We start from the raw sequence: 9,708 nt of genomic DNA on the forward strand, positions 1-9,708 counted from the left end.
ACCTTTTTTTACTTCATCCTCCAGTCATTATCCATGTATAGCGCCTATGACGACCAGAAAAACGGTTTATTTTTCGTCCACATGATTTTCCTGGCCAAATCTAGCACAACATCCAAGAATTGAATTTGTATCGCACGTCTCTCGAAACTTGAAAAGAATGCTCCATTGCCGTGGGTTTCTTTGGATTGACAGTATCTCTGGAAAAAGTGTAGAGTGGTTACTTAATTCAAGCAACGTTTTATAGCCGAATTTTTCTGGTCATGCCTGATCTTGAGCAAAAAAACTGTTACATGCAATCAATATCATGAAAATTTCACGCGATAATGTCAATAACGTATTTAAATGTGTGCTACCGCTGACAACATCCATAACAAGTATAGGTTGCTTGGTACTCGAGCGTTTTGGAGTCGTGGACCGACCGGTATTTAACAATGTCGCCATGAATTTGTACGGTGCACCTTGAGTGCTCAGATTTTACATCACCAGGGAACGTGTTAAGTGAGCGAAATTACTGTGCAATGCCCCTCATGTCTGTCCCGCAGGACGATCTTAACGATTAATTGCGTTGCAGCTATTAGCTTGGGCGATTTGATGATATTGAATCATTAAGCATACGGAGAGGTCCAAGATCAAGTTCGGGAGATTACGGGGAAGCAGCACTAGTAGGCCAGGGATATAGTAAATATCTTCTCCTTTCTTACAATGCAAAATATTGGTGTCTTTCTTGACAGACTATGACATTCGTCTCCGCTCGTACGTCCAAGACGTGCAGTGGGCTCAAGTAATATCGTCCACTTAGATGTACTAAGTAATAACACAGCTACTGAGCCCCAACATACAGGTAGTTTAAAACTCGCTAGCTTCGAAATGTAAGGGAAAGCTGCAAAGGCAGCCGTCAGCTGTTCGCACTTTGGATCAGCGCATCTTAAGAAAGCATAGTTTCAAATCCTGCGTTAACCGTTTAGCCTCCACGCTCAGCGTTAATTAATGACCGCGTCAAATGCAATACAAACGATTTTGTGCACCGCAGTATTTGCTTATTACCGCAATAGAGCGAGATGGAACACCTCAGTCTGTTTGAATAAAGGCAATTATACTCAGTTTGTGAGACGTGGCTTTGGCTATGACAATGATTGGTCATGTATTAGGCTGCGTGTTTCGGTACGCGGTGCGAATTTGTTTGAGACGGTTGGTGCGCTATTCCTCGATTTGTTTTAACATGATGGATCCTGACTGATCACGTGCAATCAAATTATATCAGCATATAGAAGAAGATGTCGGATTTTACTGACGATGAAGATCGACAGCTTATTCAGTTGGCGCTTACATTCTCACGCAGCCGCCGGTACATTCTTTGGGAAAAATTGAAAGAGCGAATGAAAGGGACGAAAAAGTCCAAAGAAGCGCTTCGTCAGCGTCTTAAGACTTTAAAGCGCACTCACGGCCGCAACCTCGAGCAATTTCCAGCGTGGTTTTTTAAAACAAATGAGACTAGGGATAGTCTGCAGCGACTACATAAGTCTAGCGACACGAGTGCTTCCGAAAAGGACGATAACATGTTGACGGAGAGGGCAATGCGATGCGAATCAAACAAATTGGTGAGCGGTAAGCTCGAAAAAATTCGCTTTCGTTCCAAGAAAGTTACAAAGGCTAAAAACTCTTTGACTTTCAAAGAATCGCTACGGTCCCAGAAGTTTTCTTTTCGTACAAGAAACGAGCCGCTTGCTTCGCTTTTGTTGTTGGCATCGGTAGCCACCACTGCGATCTAAAACGATCGGGTGGACAGTAATTAGCTTTGATATTGAAATTTATCAGAATTATTTTGGTCCTATAGTGTGCTCTAATCGGTTATTGTGATTGTGATAGTCAGTAGCGCTGCGTCGATCTCACAAGGTATAAATACCTGTGACGGCTACTAATTTATGTGTCCCTTTTATCATTTCGATTGGGCTTGCTGGAATCATGGGTGATGAGAAGGATGCCACGATTGACACGACTACTTGGCCAATTAATCGTCTCAGTTTCGTCGAGCTAAGTGTACAGGATAGATCAACCATCGAACGACTTTTTCATAGTCGAAGTGACACTCCGTTGTTGATGAAGTGGGTGATGCTACACAAATCTGGGTCAAAGTTTCGTCCGAGAATTTTCGTCGTTTCTGCTCTTCGGTTGTGGGTTTTGAAGCACAAAAAAACAATTCGTCAAAAACTTATACTTTGCCGACAATTTCAGCTTATGCGTGTCCAAAAACTCGTTGCACTACGCACAGACCCTTCTTCCTCATCTCATAACAGAGCTTCGACAGTCTCCCTTCAGCTCTTTTTTTCACCAAAACATGCAAAAGAAAAGAATCAAGCTTCTGTAAAGCTATATTTTGACCCAGGAGTTCACGCAGAACACTTTGTACGCTTACTGCAGCGGCAATTTTTCGAACTTCGATTAACCTTTTCTCAACATCAGATGCCTCTGGTCAAGCTTCCACCAGATTACCATTGGTACGATTCTGCTCCGAATGAAAGCTTACTTGAATCTCATACTAAGCAAAAAACGGATGGAGTAGCAATTAAGAAACCAGATTTTGCTGCGATGGCAATGGCCTATCGTGCCTATTGCGACGATCTTGGTATTCAGTATCGTGACAGTATATCAGCTCGTTTAAAGGAATGTGCCACGACATCTGGATGCATAGACTTTCAATATTGTCTCGGTTTTCCGGCTGGAGTTAGTACTTTCGATCACCTATCAAATAACGTAGTTACTCCACTACATGCATTTGCCAGCTCAGTAGCTAGTAAATACTTTCCTGGATTACGACCAAACTATCTGTCGAAAGAAATTCAGGCTCTTGCTCGAACACTAAAGCACGCGATGTGTTTTAGCGATGTTATCATATGTGACCTTGCAATGGGACAAGCAAGCTTGGCTATTCTTTTTAAAGCATTGCTGTCGCCAGTGTGCACAATTACAGGCTTTACTTTCACAAACGTACAGTTATCAATTCGAGCGCTGCGTATCCTTCGACAAGTTGTGCTTGAGTCGATGACGCAGCAAACTGGTAACACCATGAGGAATTTGCAACTTCAGCGTCTGGATCTATCATTTAACCATTTTACGGCAAACATGGCTATCGAGCTATCAACTATTCTTCAACTGCTACCAAATGGCCTCGAGACCCTTCATCTTGAAAGGTGCGATTTGATGACCAATTCCTGCTGCCGTATCATCGGTGCTCTGACGACTAGTTCAGCTTTTTCTGTTTCCTTATTGGAGCTCAATATCGCAAGTAATCATCTTGGACTCGAAGGCACAAAAGCTCTTGCTTCCTGGATCACTCGAATATCATCTCTCCAGCGCCTTGACGTTTCCCGTACGCATCTCGACATCAATTTATTTGTACAAGCATTAAAGCAAAATACATTGTTGCACAAGTCTTCGCTTTTGCAGCTTGATTTATCGTACAACCACATGCGTACCCAAGCAAGTGAGGATCTTGGGGCCATTTTGGGTCAGTCGCAAAGTCTGGCGACAATATTTTTGCGAGGTATGAAACGCTACCGTCACTTTCACAAACTTTTGCCAATGCAGCTACAACGAGAAGGGACGCTTTTAGCGCTATCGAATGCTGCTGTCGCAGCACAAACCGCTGCTACTGGTAGAAATCGAGGCACAATTCACCGAGCTGACGGACTTCGCAAACAATATTTGAGTAATATTCTGGCACCGATGTTTGAAAATACGGATCGAAGCTGGTCTTGCATGGTGGATCTGAGTGAGAATGATTTAAGTGGTGGTCGAGCTGAGGTTCTGGCTCAACTTCTGGATGATTCGTCATGGTCCGCTCGAGTATCTTTACGACTCGACCATACTCGTCTTCACGATAAATCGGTTAGTACGTATTAGACATTTAATATGTCCTTCCCTGGCTAACTTCATTTGTGACTTCAGGCGTTACTTCTGCTGCATTCAATTCGAGGATGTAAGACTCTGGAATCACTTAGTCTCGAAGGTAATGGCTTTGTAGATCGCCAATCCCATCGAAAACGCCAAAGACGAACTGAAAAGTGTTATCGTGATGGTGTGATGCCATCTGAACCCAATATTATGGAAAAGGCAGGTGCCAATGCATTGACTCTCTTGCTAGGCGGAACTTTAGATTGCGACAATAATCAGCTCGAAAGCTGGTTGGGTACGAAAGATACTGAGTCGGCGTTTGCAGCATTTTCGGTTTATTCATCGAGTTTAAAGCCTTTGCGCTTGAAGGAGCTTTGTTTGAAAAGCGAAGGTCCTTTCATTTTTGGTACACACATCATCACGGCAGCAATCCAAGCTTTAGACAAGCCCCATGCATATTTGCAAATGCTGGATGTTTCTGGGAACGAGTGCGGCAATGCATTAGCCGAGGTCTTGAGGGATGTTTTGCCAAAGAATAAGAGTCTGCAGACGTTGTTTTGGGATGAAAATAATATCACTGTCGATGGTTATTGCCAGTTCTACGACGGGTTATTACGGAATCATACTCTGGTGATGGTACAAATGCCGATTCAAGATACTCGTCGGGTTTGTGGATGCAATGCTAGTGAAAACCTTGTTTGTAAGCTGATTGAACTTGTATAATCTGTCCAGATCCTGGAAGAGCAGAAAAACCCACCACGCGAAAAACTATTCAGCATTTTAGGCAAAATTTTTGAAATCACTGAACGAAATCAGATTTGGCAGAGGAAGACTGATGAGTTGAAAGCTGAAGCACGTTTCCCTGGACAATGTTTGAAAATAGAACCGAATACTCTGGTACACCCAATTCCAGGACAAACTCTGAAGCTTAGCAATAACTGCAGTGAAGCAGCTACAACGAGGACTGAGAGTTTCATTCATCAAGAAATCAAACTTGAACTCGAGTCAACTGGATTGAAATTGCAGCAGTGTCCTTCACCTAGGCTGGCAGAAGTTGAGAGTGAAAAAACCCAGAGCTTTGACAATCACACCCGCAAGAGTTACTCCAGATCGAAAGGTGCAAGGTATCCGTCGACAATGCAATCCTGGAGCATGCAAAGCAGCACAGAAGATTTTCGTACGCAGCTTAAGAAACTGGACTCATTAACCGCTTCAACTTCGATGTCATCATCCAATATTTAAAGTCATTTTGAAACTACCATCGAAGCATATTTATCAGTCCTGTAAGACACTATATCTTTTTACTTCCGCGTGTTTAGTCTTAGAAGAAACGAGTTTAAGCTACTTTTTACAGCAGCCACAGCGACATCCGGCTGAGTCTTTTTCTTTTTCTTCTTGCGTTTTGAAACGTCTAGTAGCTTTCGCGGTGGAGACGAAGGCAGCATAATTCTACTTGTAGAAGCAGTACTACTTTCCATCTCGGCAAATTGATCAGTGTCAGTAGTCTTCAACTTTTTCGATTTCGCAGCTGAAACAGTCACCGCCTCTTGCTCTTCTCGCATTCGTTTTCTTCTCTTAGACTTGTGTACTTTCGATGAACCTGGTCGGTCAATGACATGCTGACATCGCTGGCACTTTATCCTCTGTAAATCAGTGATGTCACAATCAGTTTGAGAATACATAGATCGAAAATGTATATTCTACTGATTCAACTTGCCAAAACGGTCGTCAAAGTTTCACGAACAAGGCGTAGACCATTGCTACGATTTTGCAGCTGAACGCGACGCTGCTGTCTGCTCAGTCGTCGATTAGCAGGTGACTGACGAGATTGCGGTATCACACGAACGCCTGCTGATACGCTAGGCACCAAAAGACCTCCACACTTCTCGCAAATATAGTCCAACACTGTTTGTGGTAGCTGTGCATGGTTGCATCGAGCTAATTGCATCATAGATGCTCTGCGAGAAAAAGTAAGTCCATGTGATTAGCAAGAATCGAATCCCACCCAGCGTACATCATATGATTGGCCAACACAGGGCTGGTCGGTAGTAGCTTGTGTGCTGTGCTCCAGAGAAAAGAAAAACGTTTCTCAAGTTGCCGTGTATTTTTAAAGGTCACAACTTTGACGTCTGGAAGAAGTAGCGCAGCTGGTATCATTGTCGACGGCGTGGACATGACAACGTTTATGGTTTAGCAGAATATTTCTCAAAATTTGTCAAAGCTACCGAATATTCGACTAGAGAATTATGTTTACAGCTTTTTTAAGCAGTTTTCACAAGATAACCAAAAGCTCTTCACTGTAATGGAGAACAGTATTAAGACCAACACTGCTCCTCCCGTTGACCTGCGTCAACTAAATTTTGCGTTCGCCAAGGTCACTATAGGTGGCCATCTCATCAACCGCTTGCAACATGATTCAACAAATTATCATGCAGATCAAGACGATGATCGCGTTTTACGTGATGTGAATTTAACACTTCAGCCTGGTCAGCGTGTTTTAGTGGTTGGTGGCAATGGAGCTGGTAAAAGCACGTTGCTCAGTATCTTGGCTGGAAAACACTTAACTGCTGATAATACGGCACTAGTCTTTGGGCGAGACAGTTTTCGTGATACGACACTTAATTGTTTAAGGACATTTGTGAGTGCAGATTGGGGTCAGCGAAGTGTGGCTTTCGCTTCACACGCTATGGCGTACTCGGCTGACATGGCCGTAGAGGAAATGATGGTCAAATTACAAAGCGAGTTTCCAGACCGCCGTCAGCAATTATTGAAACTGCTGCGTATAGATCCGAAATGGCGACTGCATCGCCTTTCAGACGGTCAGCGTCGTCGAGTGCAACTCTTTTTGGCGCTATTGAGACCATCTCAGCTCATTGTGCTGGATGAAGTACTTGGAATGCTTGATATCATTTCACGGGAGAACGTTCTTACATTTTTAAAAGAGGAGACGGAACAACGACAGGCTACTGTATTACTTGCTACCCACATATTTGATGGTACAGATGTCTGGGCGTCCCATGTCTTGTACATACGATGCGGCTCTGTGGGCTTCTTTGGTTCTATTGACCAATGTACTGATGGTTTGACGGTACCGATGTACAAGGTGGTTGAGCACTGGCTGCGTGAAGAATTGTCGGAAGACGATTGCATGGAAAGTGAGGCTGTGGGCGCATCCGGTGACTTTGACCTGAGTAACGCACAAAATCGTGCTGGTGGATATGCCGCAGGTCGACTTGGTGGAGTCGATATTTCATTACTTTAAACGATAGATGGATGCTAAAGAGATATTTTGGTTTGTGGGTCTACATAAAATTTGTAGTCTTATTGACCGAGGACATTTTTCTCAATAGCATACCAACACTTTTTATTATTTTCATCAGCTACTGTTGAAGCAGGTGCTATACAGCGTAGGTACATCAAGCCTTCGTCAGTATGCAGAAATCAATGTACTAGTACTATCACATGGTCCAGTCTGATACCCTCGCAGCCTAAGTGGCAAGTCATCGCAAAAAATTGCTCTAAAAACTGTAAGTTTTTAATTCTATGCTGAAGCTGGTGCCTACCCGACCATCTATCGATGCTCATGCTCCTATCGGCTAAATAAGAAGGTGAAGAACATATAACAGGTTGGTAAAGCTGACGGCGAACTGTCCAAACGGCTTGTTCAGCAATGATTCTTCCTAATAGTCGACGCCACGTTCAACAAGGTATGGGCACTGACGTGCGGCACTTCGGTCGAACCTGCGTTTCCCTCCTGGGCAGAGCTAAAGCTGCAAATTATACGAGTGTTTTCACCGCCTAACCAGGTGTATCGCGCGCAATCGCGTTTTCTTGTTACCCGCAGATCCTCTCCCCGAGGCGATCGCAGTGAACGTCAATATGGAGGGCTTCGCATTGGTGTGGCCAGAATAGAAGTCTTATGTGTGCATCTGTCTTCTTTTGGAGAAACTAAAATGTGGTATTGAATGCCAAATTCAATATCAAGGCGGCACGACTTGGTTGGAATGCACACCATCAGAGCTCGTTGAGCGGGCCTGAGCCAATGGATCTCAGCAATGCTGAGAAGGAGGAGGGGGAGTTCCGAGCTACTGAGCAGCGTGTAAACACCCGACAGTGTTTTGCCTGTGGAGACACCCATCACGTTCGGGCTGGTCCCCTGCGCAAGGCGCGTTAAAGTTCGTCGAACCAACGTCCCGCTTATAATTAGTCTAGTTTGTCGCAGGAACACGAGAAAACCTAGTAGGCGCGGGGCGTCCTGCTGGGGGAGAACTGAGTTTTGTTGTGCCTCAAAAAAGGTAGAGGACTGCAGAACCCAGCTTCGAAAAGCTTCGTGCTCTTGAAATCGGAACGTGTGTGCATGCCGGGCTTACTGCCGTAAAAGCGACCTTGAAGGGCTTAAAGACGCCGTAGAAAATTCTTGTTGATTTCCGGGGGGTCGGGCAAATATGCTTGCATTCCACGATCGAAGAAAGTCAGCTGCGCTGAAAGCGCGATTGAATGACACTTTCACTGATCGTTTAGCGACAGGGACTTGTGTCACTGTGCCGAAGATCCCTGTGGACCTCGGTGTCAAGTTTTTTACTTCGATAGCGTGGAACACTGCTTAGTCTTAGACTTGGATGCAAGGTATTACCTTACCCTTGGTATGGCGTTGTTGGAACACCGTGAGCCATGGATTAAAAGGAGGTCGAAGACCTTGGGCGCTACACGCACGTCTCCTAACGGTGATGTTGTGAGTAATGAACCCACCTCTGCTAGGAAGCAGAAGCGCTATTGGCGCGGGCACTGGACTGAGACGGTCAATATGCCAGATATCGGAGTATCCGAGTTGTCAAACACCGAAGGTGTATTGGACAGGAGTTTCGAGCGTGGCTCGCGGAATGTGGAGTGGTATGTAAATCGCTGAGCGCTGCTCCAGTACTGAAGCGGTCGCTGCATGCCATGCGTGGTATGGTCAGCCAATGTCCGAGGCATCGAGAGCGAGGCCCCAGTGATGCATTTTGAGTGGCACGTAGACCGCTGAGCACTACTCACGTTTCAAAACCGTTGCTGCATGCCAAAAACGGTATGGTCGGACGAGGTCTGAAGCATCCAAGGCAGGGCTCTTCAGATGCGCATGGACGTTATCCAGTGGACTAAGACTTTGGAACTAGCAGCTCTTCGTCGGATATCGATAATAACATTAAGCTCCAGTGGAGCAGACACTGGACGACGCTTAGCGCGTATTCCTACTAGTCTCAACGCGACATAAAACTTCCGTCGAGAGGCAACGGCGACATCGTATATTATATGCAGGACGCAGGGCGTCGATCCTGATCCAGGGTGTGTCTACCGTAGACGATAGCGCATAGCTATATACCCTTGTCAACGGTATGATGGGAGAGGAAGACGGCGACGTCACCCTCAAAGCTATTCCCGTTGTGGATGCTCTTCTTGAGCTGGACGAAATGTCCTTCGAAACGTTTTGCGGTGCCTTGAAGGCAAGCAATTTAGCTGAAGGGGTCATTTAAAGACCAAAGAAGGAATTAACTCATCGTCGCTTCTGGGTGAAGCTGTCCTGAAGAACACTAAGTGAATGCTGAACGCACGAAGTGGATCGTCGATCCTACGGAATCCCTCGGATCCGTAGTATCCTTTCGTAAAGGAATTTCAAGAGGTCATCTCCAGAGACTCGCCGTCGGCGCTACCTCCTGACCGAGGTGTACGTCACGAGATTGATCTGTTCCGGAAGCCAAATCCTGCGCAACACGCCAATGGCTCCTGCCCAAGGAGCAGTGCGACGTCATTGACGCCTTTTCCGTGCGAAGCACGACGCAG

General features: G+C 45.3%; 6 protein-coding genes across 6 annotated transcripts; 5 read left to right on the top strand and 1 right to left on the bottom strand.

The window, feature by feature from the left end:
* The first annotated feature begins 41 nt into the window (after positions 1 to 41).
* PHALS_15494 (uncharacterized protein) lies at positions 42 to 1,219 on the top strand. Its single transcript, XM_024724670.2, has one exon. The coding sequence runs from the start codon at positions 988 to 990 to the stop codon at positions 1,216 to 1,218; it is 231 nt and encodes a 76-aa protein (XP_024571851.1). The 5' UTR covers positions 42 to 987; the 3' UTR covers position 1,219.
* A 55-nt stretch (positions 1,220 to 1,274) lies between these two features.
* Positions 1,275 to 1,769, top strand: PHALS_11362 (hypothetical protein PHYSODRAFT_433994; the record flags this gene model as incomplete). Its single annotated transcript, XM_024724681.1, has 2 exons — positions 1,275 to 1,605; positions 1,675 to 1,769. The coding sequence occupies 2 exons, from the start codon at positions 1,275 to 1,277 to the stop codon at positions 1,767 to 1,769; spliced, it is 426 nt and encodes a 141-aa protein (XP_024571852.1).
* Positions 1,770 to 2,235: 466 nt separating this feature from the next.
* PHALS_11363 (uncharacterized protein) lies at positions 2,236 to 3,287 on the top strand (the record flags this gene model as incomplete). The annotated part of the gene is made up of 2 exons (XM_024724693.1): positions 2,236 to 3,188; positions 3,248 to 3,287. The coding sequence occupies 2 exons, from the start codon at positions 2,236 to 2,238 to the stop codon at positions 3,285 to 3,287; spliced, it is 993 nt and encodes a 330-aa protein (XP_024571853.1).
* Positions 3,288 to 3,465: 178 nt separating this feature from the next.
* PHALS_11364 (Predicted myosin-I-binding protein) lies at positions 3,466 to 5,133 on the top strand (the record flags this gene model as incomplete). Its single annotated transcript, XM_024724704.1, has 3 exons — positions 3,466 to 3,885; positions 3,946 to 4,557; positions 4,624 to 5,133. The coding sequence occupies 3 exons, from the start codon at positions 3,466 to 3,468 to the stop codon at positions 5,131 to 5,133; spliced, it is 1,542 nt and encodes a 513-aa protein (XP_024571854.1).
* Positions 5,134 to 5,192: 59 nt separating this feature from the next.
* On the bottom strand, positions 5,193 to 6,066 carry PHALS_11365 (RNAse P, Rpr2/Rpp21 subunit; the record flags this gene model as incomplete). Its single annotated transcript, XM_024724715.1, has 3 exons — positions 5,193 to 5,591; positions 5,636 to 5,849; positions 5,906 to 6,066. The coding sequence occupies 3 exons, from the start codon at positions 6,064 to 6,066 to the stop codon at positions 5,193 to 5,195; spliced, it is 774 nt and encodes a 257-aa protein (XP_024571855.1).
* Positions 6,067 to 6,193: 127 nt separating this feature from the next.
* On the top strand, positions 6,194 to 7,153 carry PHALS_11366 (atp-binding cassette superfamily; the record flags this gene model as incomplete). Its single annotated transcript, XM_024724726.1, has 1 exon — positions 6,194 to 7,153. One exon carries the CDS (start codon positions 6,194 to 6,196, stop codon positions 7,151 to 7,153), a length of 960 nt encoding a protein of 319 aa, XP_024571856.1.
* Between the last annotated feature and the right edge of the window lie 2,555 nt (positions 7,154 to 9,708).

This window comes from Plasmopara halstedii (genome assembly GCF_900000015.1).
Source record: "Plasmopara halstedii genome assembly, contig: Scaffold_54, whole genome shotgun sequence".
NCBI classification, from domain to species: domain Eukaryota; phylum Oomycota; class Peronosporomycetes; order Peronosporales; family Peronosporaceae; genus Plasmopara; species Plasmopara halstedii.

Coding starts and splice junctions, on each gene's coding strand:
- PHALS_15494 (XM_024724670.2), top strand. CDS start 988: ATGACCGCGTCAAATGCAATACAAACGATTTTGTGCACCGCAGTATTT.